Genomic DNA, 24,618 nt, shown 5'->3' with positions numbered 1-24,618 from the left:
TTCAGTGATACTGATAAAGCTTTTTATGTATCTGTCCGGTCTGGGGGTTTGAGGGGGCCCCTAGCAGGGACATCTATATGTTATCATTATATTTTGATGTATCATCATTTCATTATTATCCGAGACTATTCCCACATAACGTGCTCCTCCTTCTGGGCCAGTGGCCAGGGCCCTGAGGGAGATCCTACAAAGGTAGTCTAACCCAGGAACACGTAAACCTAGACACAATTAATTTAGGTCTTTATTATACAGCAAGAGGTAGCGATGTTGAAGGCATTAAATTTCATTAACACAAGCATCCTACTTCGAAGTCGACTGACATACTATTAGTGAGATAACTTATTCCGACAAGATATTTGTAGGCTTAACCTACTCAGTCTAGTGATGACGTGCAGCAACGCCCCGTATTGTTCATGAAGGTGGCCCAGTTTTATGTAATCCACAATAGTCTAAGGTTTATTATATTACAAAGGAGGGTATGAGAGATATGCTATGCCCTGAACAAGCACTGCTCACCCACTACCCTTACAATGTGTTATACTCAATCATTTGTATGTTACTTGCATCAGGCATCCTGTACCAGCTCACCACGCCCCCCCCCCCCTGCCCCCCATTTCTATAGAACCCACACCAGGGTTCAAACTAGGCGAACTACTTTCGCCGCAAATCTAACCATCCCAAAACAATACTAGTTTCCCTACTGGCTAGTTTTAACTTGTTTATTACCCGAGCAGGGAAATAGGACTTCATATCATCTTTATTTGCATGCTTCAAGGGAATTTTCTGTTTACATAGTACCTTTTTCAGTATGTGTATTTACTTCGGACCTGCGTGTCTGAATTTCTTGTGTATACCTTTCAGACCAGGGGTCCTGCGTGTCCCCAATTGTTACTTTTATTCTTCAAATCAAATAAAAAATTTAAAAAAAAAAAAAAAAAATCTACCCAAACTAGTTTATTTTGGGTGATTAATGAGTGTTGTGACACTTCACAAAAATAAATGTGGCCAGCGGATGAAGAGCACCCACTAATAATTTTATTAGAAAAAAAAATTATAAAAATCGAACCCATATGCATCATATCACAATAGGCAAAATGTAGTTTCCTTAAAGGGACCCTCAGGTTAAATTACATTTTCATGATTCAGATACAGCATGTAATTTTAAGCAACTTTCCAATTTACTTCCATTAAAAAAAACATAATTTATGCTTACCTGATAAATTCCTTTCTTCTGTAGTGTGATCAGTCCACGGGTCATCATTACTTCTGGGATATTACTCCTCCCCAACAGGAAGTGCAAGAGGATTCACCCAGCAGAGCTGCATATAGCTCCTCCCCTCTACGTCACTCCCAGTCATTCGACCAAGGACCAACGAGAAAGGAAAAGCCAAGGGTGAAGTGGTGACTGGAGTATAAATTAAAAAATATTTACCTGCCTTAAAAACAGGGCGGGCCGTGGACTGATCACACTACAGAAGAAAGGAATTTATCAGGTAAGCATAAATTATGTTTTCTTCTGTTAAGTGTGATCAGTCCACGGGTCATCATTACTTCTGGGATACCAATACCAAAGCAAAAGTACACGGATGACGGGAGGGATAGGCAGGCTCTTTATACTGAAGGAACCACTGCCTGAAGAACCTTTCTCCCAAAAATAGCCTCCGATGAAGCAAAAGTGTCAAATTTGTAAAATTTGGAAAAAGTATGAAGCGAAGACCAAGTTGCAGCCTTGCAAATCTGCTCAACAGAGGCCTCATTCTTGAAGGCCCAAGTGGAAGCCACAGCTCTAGTAGAATGAGCTGTAATTCTTTCAGGAGGCTGCTGTCCAGCAGACTCATAAGCTAAACGAATTATGCTACGAAGCCAAAAAGAAAGAGAGGTAGCAGAAGCTTTTTGACCTCTCCTCTGCCCAGAGTAAACGACAAACAGAGAAGACGTTTGTCGAAATTCCTTAGTTGCCTGTAAGTAAAATTTTAGAGCACGGACTACATCCAGGTTGTGCAGTAGACGTTCCTTCTTCGAAGAAGGATTTGGGCACAAAGAAGGAACAACAATCTCTTGATTGATATTCCTGTTAGTAACTACTTTAGGTAAGAACCCAGGTTTAGTACGCAGAACTACCTTATCCGAATGAAAAATCAAATAAGGAGAATCACAATGTAAGGCTGATAATTCAGAGACTCTTCGAGCCGAGGAAATAGCCATTAAAAATAGAACTTTCCAAGATAACAACTTTATATCAATGGAATGAAGGGGTTCAAACGGAACGCCCTGTAAAACATTAAGAACCAGGTTTAAACTCCATGGTGGAGCAACAGTTTTAAACACAGGCTTAATCCTGGCCAAAGCCTGACAAAAAGCCTGGACGTCAGGAACTTCTGACAGACGTTTGTGTAACAGAATGGACAGAGCTGAGATCTGTCCCTTTAATGAACTAGCAGATAAACCCTTTTCTAAACCTTCTTGTAGAAAAGACAATATCCTAGGAATCCTAACCTTACTCCAAGAGTAACCTTTGGATTCACACCAATATAGGTATTTACGCCATATCTTATGGTAAATCTTTCTGGTAACAGGTTTCCTAGCCTGTATTAAGGTATCAATAACTGACTCAGAAAACCCACGTCTTGATAAAATCAAGCGTTCAATTTCCAAGCAGTCAGCTTCAGAGAAGTTAGATTTTGATGTTTGAAGGGACCCTGTATCAGAAGGTCCTGTTTCAGAGGTAGAGACCAAGGTGGACAGGATGACATGTCCACCAGGTCTGCATACCAAGTCCTGCGTGGCCACGCAGGCGCTATTAGAATCACTGATGCTCTCTCTTGTTTGATTCTGGCAATCAATCGAGGAAGCATCGGGAAGGGTGGAAACACGTAAGCCATCCTGAAGTCCCAAGGTGCTGTCAGGGCATCTATCAGGACTGCTCCTGGATCCCTGGATCTGGACCCGTAACGAGGAAGCTTGGCGTTCTGTCGAGACGCCATGAGATCTATCTCTGGTTTGCCCCAACGTCGAAGTATTTGGGCAAAGACCTCCGGATGGAGTTCCCACTCCCCCGGATGAAAAGTCTGACGACTTAAGAAATCCGCCTCCCAGTTCTCCACTCCCGGGATGTGGATTGCTGACAGGTGGCAAGAGTGAGACTCTGCCCAGCGAATTATCTTTGATACTTCCATCATAGCTAGGGAGCTTCTTGTCCCTCCCTGATGGTTGATGTAAGCTACAGTCGTGATGTTGTCCGACTGAAACCTGATGAACCCCCGAGTTGTCAACTGGGGCCAAGCCAGGAGGGCATTGAGAACTGCTCTCAATTCCAGAATGTTTATTGGCAGGAGACTCTCCTCCTGACTCCATTGTCCCTGAGCCTTCAGAGAATTCCAGACGGCACCCCAACCTAGAAGGCTGGCGTCTGTTGTTACAATTGTCCAGTCTGGTCTGCTGAATGGCATCCCCCTGGACAGATGTGGCCGAGAAAGCCACCATAGAAGAGAATTTCTGGTCTCTTGATCCAGATTCAGAGAAGGGGATAAGTCTGAGTAATCCCCATTCCACTGACTTAGCATGCACAGTTGCAGTGGTCTGAGGTGTAAGCGTGCAAAGGGTACTATGTCCATTGCCGCTACCATTAAGCCGATTACCTCCATGCATTGAGCCACTGACGGGTGTTGAATGGAATGAAGGGTGCGGCAAGCACTTTGAAGTCTTGTTAGCCTGTCCTCTGTCAGGTAAATCTTCATTTCTACAGAATCTATAAGAGTCCCCAGGAAGGGAACTCTTGTGAGTGGAACGAGTGAACTTTTCTTTTCGTTCACCTTCCATCCATGTGACCTTAGAAATGCCAGTACTAACTCTGTATGAGACTTGGCAGTTTGAAAGCTTGAAGCTTGTATCAGAATGTCGTCTAGGTATGGAGCTACCGAGATTCCCCGCGGTCTTAGTACCGCCAGAAGAGCACCCAGAACCTTTGTGAAGATTCTTGGAGCTGTAGCCAATCCGAATGGAAGAGCCACAAACTGGTAATGCCTGTCTAGGAAGGCAAACCTTAGGTACCGGTAATGATCTTTGTGAATCGGTATGTGAAGGTAAGCATCTTTTAAATCTACAGTGGTCATGTACTGACCCTCTTGGATCATAGGTAAAATTGTCCGAATAGTCTCCATCTTGAACGATGGAACTCTTAGGAATTTGTTTAGGATCTTTAAGTCCAGGATTGGTCTGAAAGTTCCCTCTTTTTTGGGAACCACAAACAGATTTGAGTAAAACCCCTGTCCCTGTTCCGATCGTGGAACTGGATGGATTACTCCCATTAACAAGAGCTCTTGTACGCAGCGTAGAAACGCCTCTTTCTTTGTCTGGATTGTTGACAACCTTGACAGATGAAATCTCTCTCTTGGAGGAGAGTATTTGAAGTCCAGAAGGTATCCCTGAGATATTATCTCTAGCGCCCAGGGATCCTGGACATCTCTTGCCCAAGCCTGGGCGAAGAGAGAAAGTCTGCCCCCCACTAGATCCGATCCCGGATCGGGGGCCCTCAATTCATGCTGTTTTAGGGGCAGCAGAAGGTTTCCTGGTCTGCTTGCCCTTGTTCCAGGACTGGTTAGGTTTCCAGCCTTGTCTGTAGCGAGCAACAGCTCCTTCCTGTTTTGGTGCAGAGGAAGTTGATGCTGCTCCTGCTTTGAAATTACGAAAGGAACGAAAATTAGACTGTCTAGCCTTAGCTTTGGCTTTGTCCTGAGGCAGGGCATGGCCTTTACCTCCTGTAATGTCAGCGATAATCTCTTTCAACCCGGGCCCGAATAAGGTCTGCCCTTTGAAAGGTATATTAAGCAATTTAGACTTAGAAGTAACATCAGCTGACCAGGATTTTAGCCACAGCGCCCTGCGTGCCTGAATGGCGAATCCTGAATTCTTTGCCGTAAGTTTAGTAAGATGTACTACGGCCTCCGAAATGAATGAATTAGCTAGTTTAAGGACTCTAAGCCTGTCCGTAATGTCGTCCAGAGTAGCTGAACTAATGTTCTCTTCCAGAGACTCAATCCAGAATGCCGCTGCAGCCGTGATCGGCGCAATGCATGCAAGGGGTTGCAATATAAAACCTTGTTGAACAAACATTTTCTTAAGGTAACCCTCTAATTTTTTATCCATTGGATCTGAAAAAGCACAGCTATCCTCCACCGGGATAGTGGTACGCTTAGCTAAAGTAGAAACTGCTCCCTCCACCTTAGGGACCGTTTGCCATAAGTCCCGTGTGGTGGCGTCTATTGGAAACATTTTTCTAAATATCGGAGGGGGTGAGAACGGCACACCGGGTCTATCCCACTCCTTAGTAACAATTTCAGTAAGTCTCTTAGGTATAGGAAAAACCTCAGTACTCACCGGTACAGCAAAATATTTATCCAACCTACACATTTTCTCTGGTATTGCAACTGTGTTACAATCATTCAGAGCCGCTAACACCTCCCCTAGTAATACACGGAGGTCTTCCAGTTTAAATTTAAAATTTGAGATATCTGAATCCAGTCTGTTTGGATCAGAACCGTCACCCACAGAATGAAGTTCTCCGTCCTCATGTTCTGCCACCTGTGACGCAGTGTCTGACATGGCCCTAATATTATCAGCGCACTCTGTTCTCACCCCAGAGTGATCACGCTTACCTCTTAGTTCTGGTAATTTAGCCAAAACCTCAGTCATAACAGTAGCCATATCCTGTAATGTGATTTGTAATGGCCGTTCAGATGTACTCGGCGCTACAATATCACGCACCTCCCTCTGAGCGGGAGATGCAGGTACTGACACGTGAGGCGAGTTAGTCGGCATAACTCTCCCCTCGTTGTTTGGTGAAATTTGTTCAATTTGTACAGATTGACTTTTATTTAAAGTAGCATCAATACAGTTAGTACATAAATTTCTATTGGGCTCCACTTTGGCATTGCAACAAATGACACAGGTATCATCCTCTGAATCAGACATGTTTAACACACTAGCAAATAAACTTGCAACTTGGAAATACAATTCAATTAGAATAATATTAAAACGTACTGTGCCTTTAAGAAGCACAGAAGATCTATGACAGTTGAAAATTAATAAATTGAAACAGTTATAGCCTCAATCCTTGTAAACAACACAACTTTAGCAAAGGTTTAATCCCATTAGCAAAGATAACAAATTCTGAAAGCAGGAAACAAATTACAGAATAAACGTTTTTTATCTCAGTCAAACTATAATTCTCACAGCTCTGCTGAGAGAAATTACCTCCCTCAAATTAAGTTTTGAAGACCCCTGAGCTCTGTAGAGATGAACCGGATCATGCAGGGAATACAATGAGTTTCTGACTGAAATATTTGATGCGTAGTAAAAGCGCCAAAAAACGGCCCCTCCCCCTCACACACAGCAGTGAGGGAGAACAGAAACTGTCAGAAAACAGATTAAGCAACTGCCAAGTGGAAAAATAGTGCCCAAACATTTATTCACTCAGTACCTCAGTAAATGAAAACGATTTTACATTCCAGCAAAAACGTTAAACATAATCTTTAGTTATTAAACAGCTTTATGTATTTCTTACAGTGTAATTCTAGTGAAGTACCATTCCCCAGAATACTGAAGTGTAAAGTATACATACATGACATTATATCGGTATGGCAGGATTTTCTCATCAATTCCATTGTCAGAAAATAAAAACTGCTACATACCTCTATGCAGATTCATCTGCCCGCTGTCCCCTGATCTGAAGTTTACCTCTCCTCAGATGGCCGAGAAACAGCAATATGATCTTAACTACTCCGGCTAAAATCATAACAAAAACTCTGGTAGATTCTTCTTCAAACTCTGCCAGAGAGATAATAACACACTCCGGTGCTATTTTAAAATAACAAACTCTTGATTGAAGAAATAAAACTAAGTATAATCACCATAGTCCTCTCACACATCCTATCTAGTCGTTGGGTGCAAGAGAATGACTGGGAGTGACGTAGAGGGGAGGAGCTATATGCAGCTCTGCTGGGTGAATCCTCTTGCACTTCCTGTTGGGGAGGAGTAATATCCCAGAAGTAATGATGACCCGTGGACTGATCACACTTAACAGAAGAAAATGTGCACAATCTTTTATATTTACACTTTTTGAGTCACCAGATCCTACTGAGCATGTGTAAGAATTCACAGACTATACGTATATGCATTTGTGATTGGCTGATTGCTATCACATGGTACAAGGGGAGTGGAAATATACATAACTTTGAAATTTGTTATAAACAAAAACTACTAGTCATTTGAAGTCAGACTAAGTGCTATTGCATTGTCTTGTTATCTTGCATTTGTTGATTATGCAAATCTAATGTGCTGACTGGTCCTTTAAAAACTGGACTGCACCATCTGACTGACTAATGTCCCACATAAAGTTGCTGTTCCATCAATAGTTTGCTTCCAGTTCTATGATGGCATTTTAATTACTAGACACTCAAGGGCCCTTTCTATTCATGCATGTAGTATTCTGACTCCACAAATGATTATAACCAATCACCAACTGAATTATGTCACAAAGTAATTTTAAGCATGAATAATATCCTTTTAATAATTTTTCATATTTCTTTTTCTCCTCCCTTTGTTGCTTGTTTTTTTTAAATTCTTAATAAACAAACTTTTGTTTTTCAGAAAACTGTGATATACTGTAAAATGCCCTCTTTTATGAATACTTTACTGTATAACCCCACTACTTCGACAACCCTTCCAAATTAAAGACCCTGGTGTGTAGCCATTGTCTAAATATGTTTACAATTCCATTAAGAAAGTGTTTAATACAATAAATTCCTATACTTGTTTGTATTAGCAACGTCACAGCGTATATCATCTCACTCATATGCACACACATGCCTACAAAGGGCCAGATTACATGTGGAGCGCTAATTTATTGCACGCCCGTAAATGGACAAATTTGCCAGCCATTTCAAGATCTCTGGTTAATTTTCTCAATGTCCCCAAATTGCCCCAAAATTTTAGAATAGTGTTCTTTATTCAAAAATAAAAATAGTAGCGTCTTTATTTTTTAATAAAGTAACTGCAAAAAGCAGTTATAAGGGGTTAAAGTTGTCAGGTGCGGAATGTTAGAAAAAACTGCACTGAAAAGTGCCTTTACATTGGGGTCTATGGGATCTGTGTGTTCCCTGTAAATATATATGTATATATGCTTTTATACACATATAAACACATAAATATATATGTTCTGTGCTGTGTATGATGGTATCCGAACGAGGCTCCCATTGGATCCTATGGAAGTGCTTCAATGCAATATGAACACAAGGCACTTAACTTGTAATACCAGCACACATTTGCGTGCGCTGGTATTACTAAATTGAGTGCAAATATCACTTTTGCCAAAGCAATATTTAGCCCTTAACTTGTAATCTGGCCCAAAGAGTATAATCAGGTACACTCTTCAGGTTTTAACTGTGCACTTTTAAAGAACAAGGGCATAATGTTTTATTGCAAACCAATTGCTTTTGGATTGTAGAAAAATAAAATAAGGCATGGAATGTACTTAAGGTTTTAGAAACTGACATAAGCCACAGATGCTTTGATGCACAGGACCCAAAGTGCAGTGCCTTTAGCAACTACAAAATATGTCAAAATAATTTATTGCAACTTAAATGTTCAATCATCCTTCTTAGATCTGAAATATCAGCATAAAAAGTCAGTTTGTGTGCACAGAACACTGATTGGACTGTACATTTCTTGTAATCAGTACACTAGTTCTGTGGCCAAATTCTGTTCCTAAATTACTAAGTAGCCCATTTAATGGTTTCTCTAGTAAAGGCATTTTCATACATAATTACAATTGTGCTTTGCTTTTATTTTTTACTTTTTTTCTTCAACTTGTTGTAAATCAGGCCAGTTTTAAATATCTGCAGCATGCAATGAATGCAATTGGAGCAAATAAAGTAATTAGAGGGCAAATACAGTACTTGAAAAATAAAAGTGACCACCATTCCAGTCTATGAGCTCCATTTATCAAATGTCGAACAGACATGATTCGCTAAAGCAAATCATGTCCACTGGACATCGCTGCATGCAGATAGCATACGCTGCCCGCAGTTATCATTGCACAAGCATTTCACCAGATCCCGCCCAATGCTCACTGGAGACCAATTGGCCACTAGCAGGGGCTGTCAATTATCCCAATCTTCAGATTGGTATGGCGGACAGGTTAAGGAGCAGCGGTCTTAAGACAGCTGCTTCTTAACTTTCGTTTCAAGCGAATGTGAACGATGGGCCTCTGAAGCAGCATCCACTGCTTAATAAATTGAGTCCTATATGTACTTGGGTGCTTTTTGTTGTCTCCATTTTCATTCCAATCAGTTAGATAAGCACCTATTTAAATGAAAGGGACAATAAACGTTCACTCCATATGGCTCAGAGCAGTGCATATCTATTCTTGCTATTAAAAAAAAGTGTTTTTCATGATTCGAATATAAATATACTAAATATAATACAATACTTTATTGTTGGTTTATTATTTGTATTTTAGTCTCTTTCATTTTTTGTTTTTTTAAATTTAATTAAAAAAAATAATAATAATGGATGGATGGACGGCTTGGGTGAAAATAAAGATGTGCCAAATGGGGTATTCAATGTCTACTGTTTTAAATGTTGAGGATCTCTATGCATTGGGAACTGCTATGGGCCATATGCATTTTATATGAGTGTGTAGTATCTTTGTATGCTGCATCATTTACTTATATGTTAATATATATATATATATATATATATATATATATATATATATATATATATATATATATATATATATACATACATGATAAAATATAAGAATTATATAATATGTTCCATATATATACGGAGTATTATAAGAAACGTCCAAAAAAACTTACTAAATGCATTTTCTTCTTCCGTAAGGTTTTGCTTTAACTTGCTATATGTTTTCTGGAGGTTGTCTAAGTACTGGACATTTTTGGTCTTTTGCAGTATTTCATTTAGGAGTTTTTCTAGCCAATTCTTCTGAAATCTGAGTGACTTCAATTCTTCAGTAAAGTCTTTACTAACACAGAAATTATTTCCTGAAAAACAAAATAAAAGCTTATTTGTGCAATGCTTTCAACAAATTTGAAATGCTGTATATTTAAAACAAAAAATCAGACACAACATAATTGTCTAAATATTGTCCTATATCTAGATGTAAGGTGTATGTTATTCCCTTGAGAGCATTAATTAGTCCATAAATGAGGGGGGGGATTCTAACACAATAACTCAGGTTAAGTTCAGACTCCCTTTATCGCCATATTAAACGGCAATCATCACAACATTAACATTTCCAAAGATATCTGGCTACTGTTCTCTCAAGGAGATGGAGCTAATTATACAATGATGCCAAAAACTGAGGAGGAATTAATTTAATTTGGAAAACTAAGGAGGCTTTCCTAATTATTTAACCAATTTCAAAAACATAATTTGCCTTCTACTCATTAAGAGAGGGCTTTTTTTTCTTTTTTTTTTGCAACATAGGGCTAAAGATGTTTGGACTGATCATATATCTCCTCAAAGTGAAGGTTGATAAATGTATTTCAGATTTAGAAGCTAGTGAGAATACAGAGGAGCCAGCTATGCACTTTGTTAATAAGATATACAAGGGTGGTTTCGGTATAGCATAGTTGCCAACAGTGCCTGATTTCCAGGGACAGTCCCTGGATTTTTTTTGTCCCTGGAAATGTCCCTGAAAATCTCTTTTGCACAACATTTGTTGTTTGCATATATATATATATATATATACACACGCATACACATATACAGATAGATAGATGATAAATAGATATAGTGTATTATTTAAATATAATTAATTCCCAATGGAATATTGTTATTATTATTGAATGGGTTCATATATTAGTTGTCTTTTTAATTTTGATGCTGTGTTGTAAAAATAACCATATTCCCAGAATGTGTTCCAGAGACTGGGTAGGTGTAAGAGCTTGGTGCTGTAATCTGTATAATAAACTATGGATAAGTCTAAATTATACTATTACTATCAAATGGGTGTGTTTTGATTGCAGAACTGAGTGGGCGGAGCAGTTGAACAGTAGGTCGTCAATACTCCAGTAACCCGCTTGCTTGCTCTGCTAGTGTCCTTGGAATTTATTTTTAAATGTTGGCAACTATGGTATAGGTAAAACGAATATTCCAAAGATTTAGGAACCAGGAGTAGAATTCAACCAGCCATGGCCCACTGGCTTCTGGAATTTGTCAAGCTCTGCCATACAGAACTATTTGAAAGGATTGGCTATGACACGGTCATCATAGTTTAGTGTAACAGGATTTTGTTTTATGCTAAGTTACCAGTCTTATGTCCTTGAAGCAGGAAGGAGTGACTACAATGGAATAAATCTACCTTGGTATCTCCTCCAACTTGAGCTGCATCCATGAAATAAGTATGCTTATGATATAAAAATACTATTTTATGCAAGGTTTGTCAAATACACAGTTAAAGGATTACAAAAGTTTTGAAACATTACAAAGAAAAATATAATCTAAAACTTAGCAGATTGCACTTACTATTTTTTCAAAACAAAGCATATATAGTCTATAAAATATAAATTTATATCTTCTAGATATCATCATAACTCTCCTCCCTTAAAATGGTTGTGTCTACAGCTTTTGTTATTGACCAATCAATGCACTGCTAATTCAAATATTTATTTAGACTGTGTGCAATCACAATGTTTAACAAGACCGAAACGCATGCGCATAACATAAATGACTGCCGAAAACTGATCCAGCTCCGATTACTTGGTGTTCACGTGATCAGAGACATGGTGATGTTGGCAGTTTACTCTGGGACATAGAAAGCATGCACTGGGGGGAGGGGGTTGTTTGCAGTGCAGATGTGTTCAATATGTGCTCACTACCTGGAAGTAAGCCACACTAGAGAACACAGGTTGCCCATCATGATTGGCTTATCCAAATTAGTCTCACAGTGAATTTGGAAATACAGTGATTTTAAATCGCTAATAGCTCCTAAACTGCTAGGGAATTGAACACATCTGCACTGCAAACAACCCCCCCCCCCCCCAGTGCATGTTTACTATGTCCCAGAGTAAACTGCCAACATCACCATGTCTCTGATCACGTGAACACCAAGTAATCAGAGCTGGATCTGTTTTCGGCAGCCATTTATGTTATGCGCATGCGTTTCGGTCTTGTTAAACATTGTGATTGCACACAGCCTAAATAAATATTTAAATTAGCAGTGCATTGATTGGTCAATAACAAAAGCTGTAGACACAACCATTATAAGGGAGGAGAGTTATGATGATATCTAGAAGATATAAATTTATATTTTATAGACTATATATGCTTCGTGAATACCAATGAAAGGTATTTCAGCATTTATTTATCATATATAAATGAATGCAACAATTGATGAAAAAAAACCATTTAAAGGGACATCATACTTTATTGTTTTTCTTTCTTTTACTAGGTTCTTAATAACCCATTTGGAATGCATAAAATTGTTTAAAAACAGCTTTTACCTTTATTTTGTCATTTGAAACAATTGGTTTTGCCTGTTAAAACCACCACCTATACTGAAATATTAATACTGCTCTATTCTCTAACAACAAGCTACAGAAAGATGAGGCAACAGTTGTAGTTATCTTTTAAGTGGAGGTGGACAAGATAGGTACTAACATATCAATTTTCAATAGCTCTCTAATTATTGGCTAATGTGTATACAAAGGAAAGACAAGATAAGGAAGCATTTGTGTATAATGATATGGTTGTGGTTTCTGTGAACACAACAACTATTTCATATGCATAAATAAACCTAAAGGACTGATTTTCCATAACGTTTACACTCTACAACTAATATAACAAGTCACAGGAAGCACCTTAAGGGGAACCCAATTTCACAGTACACTCCCCCTTTAATACTTTGTAAGTATGTGGAAAATGTACACAATTAAGTATATGTTTGCTATAACTGAATAAATCTTTGTGTATCTCCTACATACCAAAAAGAAGCTATCAGCAAGAATAAACAAAGATGTTCAATGTAAGCATATAGCTATACAAATTGTACAAATTAGCTTTTGTTAAGTACACAGTAATATTAGTAATTACTGTATGTCTACAGAGTCTTATAAAGTAATTATCTTTATGACTGCAAATTGTATGCTACAAAGCAAAAATTATGCTAGCCTTCAAAAACATGTATATATCAAAATGACAGTGCCAAAGGCTGCCAGTGGTTTTCATTATTGTGCTATTTTCTGTGCAGGGTGCAGTAGCTTAAAGGTAAAACCTGCCATCCAAGATTCATGCATATAGCTTGCCCATTACATATAGCACAAATTACTCTGTATGCTGTAGTTACATTGCGTGCAATCATATTTACAAAATGCCACATGTCTTTTAAATTCAGTTTTAAAGACAAAATACTATTTATTTCTATACGTCCTGAAGCGGTAGCCATAAATATGGAAGAAAATTTAAGCTATGTTAAATTTGTTTGGCTAAATTTCTAGAAGAGGATAAAAACAGTTTAAAGCGACATTCAAAAGAAAAAAGGAAATGCTCTAATTTGTTATGCATGTCATTTTTGTATTGTTATTCTTTGCTAACTATGAGGTTGATTCCAATCTTTCCGATTTTTGTTTTTTTCTTATCTTAGAAAAATGGGAACAGACATTTTTTTTAACAATAACAAAGTGAGCACATTCTTTACAGTTCAAAAACACCTGAGATTGATAACTCTCACAAAACACAATGGGAGCGATCAAATATACGACGCAGGTTTCGGCGCAAACGAGGGAACCCACGCCGTCCGTAATTTCACCTCGCACATCAGGGTATTACATATACTGCGCCGTCAGATGCTAAACTGGCATAAGTAGGACAAACTGGCGATCTTCTGAAATGTGCGCAAATACACATTTTAGTCGTCGCAAGTATGCCAGTATTTTGTCCACGGAAAGTGTCAATATAGAGTAGTTTTATGCAAATTAGGCTAACACTCGTAAAAATGATCCGCGATTTCAAATAAATGCGACACGTAATTCTGCTATTCAAAATTCATATATAAACCCATATATAAAGAGATGAAGGTAATACAATTATGATTTCCCATTGTTCTCTCCTCCAAGTATTGTTGATTGTTTTGAGACGAAATTTAAAGTAAATAAGCAAGTATATATATATATTTTTTTTTTATTTTTTTTTTGGAGCGCCAACAGATTCTGCAGCGCTATAAATAAAGGGGGAGTACAACAAAACAATTATAGGGTAGAGGGGCCTGCCAAGAGTTTCACTGTTGTAGTCAGCTCTTAAGAAGGTGATCTACAAACAGCTGGACTTTTAGGCTTACATGCTAAGAGGGTTCAGGGGATTGCAGTGGAGGAAAGGAACTGGTATTAGGAAAGGTTAGCGTAGGTTGTATGCGTCCCTGAACAGTAGAGTCTTTAGGGAGCACTTGAAGCTTTTAAAACTAGAAGAGAGTCTTGTGGAGCGAGGCAGAGAGTTCCACAAGATGGGAGCCAGTCTGGAGAAGTCCTGTAAACGGGAGTGTGATGAGGTGACAAGAGAGGAGGAGAGTAGGAGGTCATGAGCAGAGCGAAGGGGACGGGAGGGAGAGTATCTGGAGACAAGGTCTGAGATGTAGGGGGGAGCAGTGCAGTTGAGGGCTTTGTATGTAAGAGTGAGAGTTTTGTGTTTGATCCTAGAGGCAAGAGAAAGCCAGTGAAGGGATTGGCAGAGAGGCGCAGCAGATGAAGAGCGACATGTAAGGAAGATGAGTCTGGCAGAGGCATTCATTATGGATTGTAAAGGAGCTAGGCGGCAGGTGGGGAGACCAAAGAGGACAGAGTTGCAGTAATCAAGGCGGGAAAGAATGAGAGAGTGGATTAAAATCTTAGTTGTGTCTTGTGTAAGGAAGTGTCTAATTTTAGAGATGTTTTTAAGGTGGAAGCGGAAGGCTGTAGCCAAGGACTGAATGTGAGGAGTGAAGGAAAGATCTGAGTCAAATGTGACCCCGAGACATCGGGCATGCGGGGTAGGGGTAATGATGGAGTTGTCGACAGTTATAGAGATATTGGGGGTGGAGATTTTGGAAGAAGGGGGGAAAATGAGGAGCTCAGTTTTGGAGAGATTTAGCTTGAGGTAGTGAGAGGACATCCAGGAAGAGATGTGAGAAAGACAGTTAGTGACACGGGTTAGCAAGGAAGGAGATAGTTCTGGTGCAGAGAAGTAGATTTGGGTGTCATCGGCATAGAAATGATATTGGAAACCGGGGGACTTAATTAGGGAACCTAGTGATGACGTATAGATTGAGAAGAGAAGGGGACCGAGGACAGAGCCTTGCGGTACTCCGACAGAAAGTGGTGACGGGGCAGAGGAGGCCCCAGAGTAGGCTACACTGATGTCCACAATGTGATAAAGTACCTACAAGCTCAATCCATTTGATTATGTTGTGGCTTCAAACTATTTCAAATACACAACTAAACCTTAAAAAACAAAATTTATGCTTACCTGATAAATTCCTTCCTCCTGTAGTGTGGTCACTCCACGGGTCATCATTACTTCTGGGATATTAACTCCTCCCCAACAGGAAGTGCAAGAGGATCACCCAGCAGAGCTGCTATATAGCTCCTCCCCTCTACGTCACACCCAGTCATTCGACTGAGAACCAACGAGAAAGGAGAAGCCAAAGGGTGCAGTGGTGACTGGAGTATAATTTTAAAAATTTAGACCTGCCATAAAAAACAGGGCGGGCCGTGGACTGACCACACTACAGGAGAAAGGAATTTATCAGGTAAGCATAAATTTTGTTTTCTCCTGTTAAGTGTGGTCAGTCCACGGGTCATCATTACTTCTGGGATACCAATACCAAAGCTAAAGTACACGGATGACGGGAGGGACAGGCAGGCTCTTTATACGGAAGGAACCACTGCCTGAAGAACCTTTCTCCCAAAAACAGCCTCCGAAGAAGCAAAAGTGTCAAATTTGTAAAATTTGGAAAAAGTATGAAGAGAAGACCAAGTTGCAGCCTTGCAAATCTGTTCAACAGAAGCCTCATTCTTAAAGGCCCAAGTGGAAGCCACAGCTCTAGTAGAATGAGCTGTAATTCTTTCAGGAGGCTGCTGTCCAGCAGTCTCATAAGCTAAACGTATTATGCTACGAAGCCAAAAAGAGAGAGAGGTAGCAGAAGCTTTTTGACCTCTCCTCTGACCCGAATAAACGACAAACAGGGAAGACGTTTGTCGAAAATCCTTAGTTGCCTGTAGATAAAATTTCAGGGCACGGACTACATCTAGATTGTGTAGAAGACGTTCCTTCTTCGAAGAAGGATTAGGACACAAGGATGGAACAACAATCTCCTGATTGATATTCCTGTTAGTGACCACCTTAGGTAAAAACCCAGGTTTAGTACGCAGAACTACCTTGTCTGAATGAAAAATCAGATAAGGAGAATCACAATGTAAGGCAGATAACTCAGAGACTCTTCGAGCCGAGGAAATAGCCATTAAAAACAGAACTTTCCAAGATAACAATTTGATATCAATGGAATGAAGGGGTTCAAACGGAACACCCTGTAAAACATTAAGAACTAAGTTCAAACTCCATGGTGGAGCAACAGTTTTAAACACAGGCTTAATCCTGGCCAAAGCCTGACAAAAAGCCTGAACGTCTGGAACCTCTGACAGACGTTTGTGTAAAAGAATGGACAGAGCTGAAATCTGTCCCTTTAAGGAACTAGCGGATAAACCTTTTTCTAAACCTTCTTGTAGAAAAGACAATATCCTAGGAATCCTAACCTTACTCCATGAGTAACTCTTGGATTCGCACCAATATAAGTATTTACGCCATATTTTATGGTAAATCTTTCTGGTAACAGGCTTCCTAGCCTGTATTAAGGTATCAATTACTGACTCAGAAAAACCACGTTTTGATAAAATCAAGCGTTCAATTTCCAAGCAGTCAGCTTCAGAGAAATTAGATTTTGATGTTTGAAGGGACCCTGGATCAGAAGGTCCTGTCTCAGAGGCAGAGACCAGGGTGGACAGGATGACATGTCCACTAGATCTGCATACCAAGTCCTGCGTGGCCACGCAGGCGCTATTAGAATCACCGATGCTCTCTCCTGTTTGATTCTGGCAATCAATCGAGGAAGCATCGGGAAGGGTGGAAACACATAAGCCATCCCGAAGGTCCAAGGTGCAGTCAAGGCATCTATCAGGACCGCTCCCGGATCCCTGGATCTGGAACCGTAACAAGGAAGCTTGGCGTTCTGTCGAGACGCCATGAGATCTATCTCTGGTTTGCCCCAACGTCGAAGTATTTGGGCAAAGACCTCCGGATGAAGTTCCCACTCCCCCGGATGAAAAGTCTGACGACTTAGGAAATCCGCCTCCCAGTTCTCCACTCCCGGGATGTGGATTGCTGACAGGTGGCAAGAGTGAGACTCTGCCCAGTGAATTATCTTTGATACTTCCATCATCGCTAGGGAGCTTCTTGTCCCTCCTTGATGGTTGATGTAAGCTACAGTCGTGATGTTGTCCGACTGAAACCTGATGAACCCCCGAGTTGTTAACTGGGGCCAAGCCAGAAGGGCATTGAGAACTGCTCTCAATTCCAGAATGTTTATTGGCAGGAGACTCTCCTCCTGAGTCCAAGATCCCTGAGCCTTCAGAGAATTCCAGACAGCGCCCCAGCCTAGTAGGCTGGCGTCTGTTGTTACAATTGTCCAATCTGGCCTGCTGAATGGCATCCCCCTGGACAGATGTGGCCGAGAAAGCCACCATAGAAGAGAAATTCTGGTATCTTGATCCAGATTCAGAGTAGGGGACAAATCTGAGTAATCCCCATTCCACTGACTTAGCATGCACAATTGCAGCGGTCTGAGATGTAGGCGTGCAAAGGGTACTATGTCCATTGCCGCTACCATTAAGCCGATCACCTCCATGCATTGAGCCACTGACGGGTGTTGAATGGAATGAAGGACACGGCATGCATTTTGAAGCTTTGTTAACCTGTCTTCTGTCAGGTAGATCTTCATTTCTACAGAATCTATAAGAGTCCCTAAGAAGGGAACTCTTGTGAGTGGAAAGAGAGAACTCTTCTTTTCGTTCACCTTCCATCCATGTGACCTTAGAAATGCCAGTACTAACTCTGTATGAGACTTGGCAGTTTGAAAGCTTGAAGCTTGTATCAGAATGTCGTCTAGGTACGGAGCTACCGAAATTCCTCGCGGTCTTAGTACCGCCAGAAGAGCACCCAGAACCTTTGTGAAGATTCTTGGAGCCGTAGCCAATCCGAATGGAAGAGCTACAAACTGGTAATGCCTGTCTAGGAAGGCAAACCTTAGATACCGGTAATGATCTTTGTGAATCGGTATGTGAAGGTAAGCATCCTTTAAATCCACTGTGGTCATGTACTGACCCTTTTGGATCATGGGTAGGATTGTCCGAATAGTTTCCATTTTGAACGATGGAACTCTTAGGAATTTGTTTAGGATCTTTAAATCCAAGATTGGCCTGAAGGTTCCCTCTTTTTTGGGAACCACAAACAGATTTGAGTAAAACCCCTGTCCATGTTCCGACCGCGGAACCGGATGGATCACTCCCATTAGTAAAAGATCTTGTACACAGCGTAGAAACGCCTCTTTCTTTATTTGGTTTGTTGACAACCTTGACAGATGAAATCTCCCTTTTGGGGGAGAGGATTTGAAGTCCAGAAGATATCCCTGAGATATGATCTCTAATGCCCAGGGATCCTGGACATCTCTTGCCCAAGCCTGGGCGAAGAGAGAAAGTCTGCCCCCCACTAGATCCGTTCCCGGATCGGGGGCCCTCGATTCATGCTGTCTTAGGGGCAGCAGCCGGTTTTCTGGCCTGCTTGCCCTTGTTCCAGGACTGGTTAGGTTTCCAGCCTTGTCTGTAGCGAGCAACAGCTCCTTCCTGTTTTGGGGCAGAGGAAGTTGATGCTGCTCCCGCCTTGAAATTACGAAAGGAACGAAAATTAGACTGTCTAGCCTTAGGTTTGGCTCTGTCTTGAGGCAGGGCATGGCCTTTACCTCCTGTAATGTCAGCGATAATTTCTTTCAAACCGGGCCCGAATAAGGTCTGCCCTTTGAAAGGTATGTTAAGTAATTTAGATTTAGAAGTAACGTCAGCTGACCAGGATTTTAGCCACAGTGCTCTGCGTGCCTGAATGGCGAATCCGGAATTCTTAGCCGTAAGTTTTGTTAAATGTACTACGGCATCTGAAACAAATGAATTAGCTAGCTTAAGTGTTTTAAGCTTGCTTGAAATCTCATCTATAGTTATTGAGTCAAGAGTCTCTTCCAGGGACTCGGACCAAAAAGCGGCCGCGGCCGAGACAGACGCAATACATGCAAGGGGTTGCAATATAAAACCTTGTTGAACAAACATTTTCTTAAGGTAACCCTCTAATTTTTTATCCATTGGATCTGAAAAGGCACAGCTATCCTCCACCGGGATAGTGGTACGCTTAGCCAGAGTAGAAACCGCTCCCTCCACCTTAGGGACCGTCTGCCATAAGTCCCGTGTGGTGGCGTCTATTGGAAACATTTTTCTAAACACAGGAGGGGGGGAAAAGGGTACACCGGGCCTATCCCACTCCTTAGTAATTATCTCTGTAAGCCTCCTAGGTATAGGAAATACGTCAGTACTCGCCGGTACTGCATAGTATCTATCCAGCCTACATAATTTCTCTGGGATTGCAACGGTGTTACAATCATTCAGAGCTGCTAATACCTCCCCTAACAGTACACGGAGGTTTTCGAGTTTAAACTTAAAATTAGAAATGTCTGAATCCATTCTATTGGGATCAGAACTGTCACCTGCAGATTGAAGCTCTCCGTCCTCATGTTCAGCATACTGTGACGCAGTATCAGACATGGCCCTATTATAAACAGCGCACTCTGTTCTCACCCCAGAGTGATCACGCTTACCTCTAAGTTCTGGTAATTTAGCCAAAACTTCAGTCATAACATTAGCCATATCCTGTAATGTGATTTGCAATGGCCGCCCTGATGTACTCGGCGCTACAATATCACGCACCTCCCGAGCGGGAGATGCAGGTACTGACACGTGAGGCGAGTTAGTCGGCATAACTCTCCCCTCGTTGTTTGGTGAATGATGTTCAATTTGTACAGATTGACTTTTATTTAAAGTAGCATCAATGCAATTAGTACATAAATTTCTATTGGGCTCCACTTTGGCTTTAGCACATATAGCACAGAGATATTCCTCTGAGTCAGACATGTTTAACACACTAGCAATTAAACTAGCAACTTGGAAATACTTTTCAAAGCAATTTACAAATAATATAAAAACGTACTGTGCCTTTAAGAAGCACAGAAAAAAAGTTATGACAGTTGAGAAATAATAAACTTGAGAAACTATAACATCAAATTCTTTCCGGTAAAAACACAATTTTAGCAAAGGATTGCCCCCATTAGCAATGGATAACTAACCCTGAATAGCAGAAAAAATGTACAGAAAAACATAATTTATGCTTACCTGATAAATTCCTTTCTTCTGTTGTGCGATCAGTCCACGGGTCATCATTACTTCTGGGATATAACTCCTCCCCAACAGGAAATGCAAGAGGATTCACCCAGCAGAGCTGATATAGCTCCTCCCCTCTACATCAGTCCCAGTCATTCGACCAAGAATCAACGAGAAAGGAGTAACCAAAGGTGAAGTGGTGACTGGAGTATAATTTAAAAGATATTTACCTGCCTTAAAAAACAGGGCGGGCCGTGGACTGATCGCACAACAGAAGAAAGGAATTTATCAGGTAAGCATAAATTATGTTTTCTTCTGTTATGTGCGATCAGTCCACGGGTCATCATTACTTCTGGGATACCAATACCAAAGCAAAAGTACACGGATGACGGGAGGGATAGGCAGGCTCATTATACAGAAGGAACCACTGCCTGAAGAACCTTTCTCCCAAAAATAGCCTCCGAAGAAGCAAAAGTGTCAAATTTGTAAAATTTGGAAAAAGTATGAAGCGAAGACCAAGTTGCAGCCTTGCAAATCTGTTCAACAGAGGCCTCATTCTTAAAGGCCCAAGTGGAAGCCACAGCTCTAGTGGAGTGAGCTGTAATTCTTTCAGGAGGCTGCTGTCCAGCAGTCTCATAGGCTAAACGTATTATGCTACGAAGCCAGAAAGAGAGAGAGGTAGCAGAAGCTTTTTGACCTCTCCTCTGTCCAGAATAAACGACAAACAGGGAAGAAGTTTGGCGAAAATTTTTAGTTGCCTGCAAGTAGAACTTGAGGGCACGAACTACATCCAGATTGTGTAGAAGACGTTCCTTCTTTGAAGAAGGATTTGGACACAAGGATGGAACAACAATCTCTTGATTGATATTCCTGTTAGTAACTACCTTAGGTAAGAACCCAGGTTTAGTACGCAGAACTACCTTATCTGAGTGAAAAATCAGATAAGGAGAATCACAATGTAATGCTGATAACTCAGAGACTCTTCGAGCCGAGGAAATAGCCATTAAAAACAGAACTTTCCAAGATAACAATTTTATATCAATGGAATGAAGGGGTTCAAATGGAACACCTTGTAAAACGTTAAGAACTAAGTTTAAACTCCATGGCGGAGCAACGGCTTTAAACACAGGCTTGATCCTAGCTAAAGCTTGACAAAAAGCCTGGACGTCTGGATTTTCTGACAGACGCCTGTGTAACAAGATGGACAGAGCTGAAATCTGTCCCTTTAATGAACTAGCCGATAAACCCTTTTCTAAACCTTCTTGTAGAAAAGACAATATCCTAGGGATCCTAACCTTACTCCAGGAGTAACGTTTGGATTCGCACCAGTATAGGTATTTGCGCCATATTTTATGGTAAATCTTTCTGGTAACAGGCTTCCTAGCCTGGATCAGGGTATCAATAACCGACTCAGAAAAACCACGCTTTGATAAAATCAAGCGTTCAATTTCCAAGCAGTCAGTTTCAGAGAAGTTAGATTTTGATGTTTGAATGGACCCTGTATCAGAAGGTCCTGTCTCAGAGGTAGAGACCAAGGTGGACAGGATGACATGTCCACTAGATCTGCATACCAAGTCCTGCGTGGCCATGCAGGCGCTATTAGAATCACAGATGCTCTCTCTTGTTTGATTTTCGCAATCAATCGAGGAAGCAGCGGGAAGGGTGGAAACACATAAGCCATCCCGAAGTTCCAAGGTGCTGTCAAAGCATCTATCAGAACCGCTCCCGGATCCCTGGATCTGGACCCGTAGTGAGGAAGTTTGGCGTTCTGGCGAGACGCCATGAGATCTATCTCTGGTTTGCCCCAACGTCGAAGTATTTGGGCAAAAATCTCCGGATGAAGTTCCCACTCTCCCGGATGAAAAGTCTGGCGACTCAAGAAATCCGCCTCCCAGTTCTCCACTCCCGGGATGTGGATTGCTGACAGGTGGCAAGAGTGAGACTCTGCCCAGCGAATTATCTTTGATACTTCCATCATTGCTAGGGAGCTTCTTGTCCCTCCCTGATGGTTGATGTAAGCTACAGTCGTGATATTGTCCGACTGAAACCTGATGAACCCCTGAGTTGTTAATTGGGGCCAAGCTAGAAGGGCATTGAGAACTGCCCTCAATTCCAGAATGTTTATTGGAAGGAGACTCTCCTCCTGATTCCATAATCCCTGAGTCTTCAGAGAATTCCAGACAGCGCCCCAACCTAGCAGGCTGGCGTCTGTTGTTACGATTGTCCAGTCTGGCCTGCTGAATGGCATCCCCCTGGACAGGTGTGGCCGATAAAGCCACCATAGAAGAGAATTTCTGGTCTCTTGATTCAGATTCAGGGTAGGGGACAAATCTGAGTAATCCCCATTCCACTGACTTAGCATGCACAATTGCAGCGGTCTGAGGTGTAGGCGTGCAAAAGGTACTATGTCCATTGCCGCTACCATTAAGCCGATCACCTCCATGCATTGAGCTACTGACGGGTGTTGAATGGAATGAAGGACACGGCATGCATCCTGAAGCCTTGTTAACCTGTCTTCTGTCAGGTAAATCTTCATTTCTACAGAATCTATAAGAGTCCCCAAGAATGGAACTCTTGTGAGAGGAAAAAGAGAACTTTTCTTTTCGTTCACTTTCCATCCATGCGACCTTAGAAATGCCAGAACTAACTCTGTATGAGACTTGGCAGTTTGAAAGCTTGAAGCTTGTATTAGAATGTCGTCTAGGTACGGAGCTACCGAAATCCCTCGCGGTCTTAGTACCGCCAGAAGGGCACCCAGAACCTTTGTGAAGATTCTTGGGGCCGTAGCCAATCCGAATGGAAGAGCTACAAACTGGTAGTGCCTGTCTAGGAAGGCAAACCGTAGATACCGTTGATGATCTTTGTGAATCGGTATGTGAAGGTAAGCATCTTTTAAATCCACTGTGGTCATGTACTGACCCTTTTGGATCATAGGTAAGATTGTCCGAATAGTTTCCATTTTGAACGATGGAACTCTTAGGAATTTGTTTAGAATCTTTAAATCTAAGATTGGCCTGAAAGTTCCCTCTTTTTTGGGAACCACAAACAGGTTTGAGTAGAACCCTTGTCCTTGTTCCGACCGCGGAACTGGATGGATCACTCCCATTAATAACAGATCTTGTACACAGCGTAGAAACGCTTCTTTCTTTATCTGGTTTGTTGACAACCTTGACAGATGAAATCTCCCTTTTGGGGGAGATAATTTGAAGTCTAGAAGGTATCCCTGAGATATGATCTCCAGCGCCCAGGGATCCTGAACATCTCTTGCCCAGGCCTGAGCGAAGAGAGAAAGTCTGCCCCCCACTAGATCCGGTCCCGGATCGGGGGCTCTCGGTTCATGCTGTCTTTGGGGCAGCAGCAGGTTTCCTGGCCTGTTTGCCCTTGTTCCAGGACTGGTTAGGTTTCCAGCCTTGCCTGTAACGAGCAACAGCTCCTTCCTGTTTTGGTGCAGTGGAGGTTGACGCTGCTCCAGGTTTGAAATTCCGAAAGGGACGAAAATTAGACTGTCTAGCCTTAGCTTTGGCTTTGTCTTGAGGTAGGGCGTGGCCCTTACCTCCTGTAATGTCAGCGATAATTTCTTTCAACCCGGGCCCAAATAAAGACTGCCCCTTGAAAGGTATATTAAGTAATTTAGACTTAGAAGTAACATCAGCTGACCAGGATTTTAGCCACAGTGCTCTACGTGCCTGTATGGCGAATCCAGAGTTCTTAGCCGTAAGTTTGGTTAAATGTACTACGGCCTCCGAAATGAATGAATTGGCTAGTTTAAGGACTCTAAGCCTGTCCATAATGTCGTCTAGCGTAGATGAACTAAGGTTCTCTTCCAGAGACTCAATCCAAAATGCTGCCGCAGCCGTAATCGGCGCGATACATGCAAGGGGTTGCAATATAAAACCTTGTTGAACAAACATTTTCTTAAGGTAACCCTCTAATTTTTTATCCATTGGATCTGAAAAAGCACAGCTATCCTCCACCGGGATAGTGGTACGCTTAGCTAAAGTAGAAACTGCTCCCTCCACCTTAGGGACCGTTTGCCATAAGTCCCGAGTAGTGGCGTCTATTGGAAACATCTTTCTAAATATTGGAGGGGGTG

At 41.3% G+C, this 24,618-nt stretch overlaps 1 protein-coding gene across 1 annotated transcript in view; it reads right to left on the bottom strand.

Moving 5' to 3' along the window:
• The window catches only part of DISC1 (DISC1 scaffold protein), an 831,610-nt gene that overhangs the window by 461,666 nt on the left and 345,326 nt on the right, over positions 1 to 24,618 (bottom strand). The window contains exon 9 of the mRNA XM_053712267.1: positions 9,882 to 10,067. Within this exon, the coding sequence (XP_053568242.1) occupies positions 9,882 to 10,067 (186 nt within the window). The remainder of the gene's footprint in view (positions 1 to 9,881; positions 10,068 to 24,618) is intronic.

The sequence above is a fragment of the Bombina bombina genome, chromosome 4 (assembly GCF_027579735.1).
Source record: "Bombina bombina isolate aBomBom1 chromosome 4, aBomBom1.pri, whole genome shotgun sequence".
In the NCBI taxonomy this organism is placed as follows: Eukaryota; Metazoa; Chordata; class Amphibia; order Anura; family Bombinatoridae; genus Bombina; species Bombina bombina.
The sequence above is the reverse complement of the archived record's forward strand: the minus strand, read 5'-3'. Positions and strand labels throughout refer to the sequence as shown.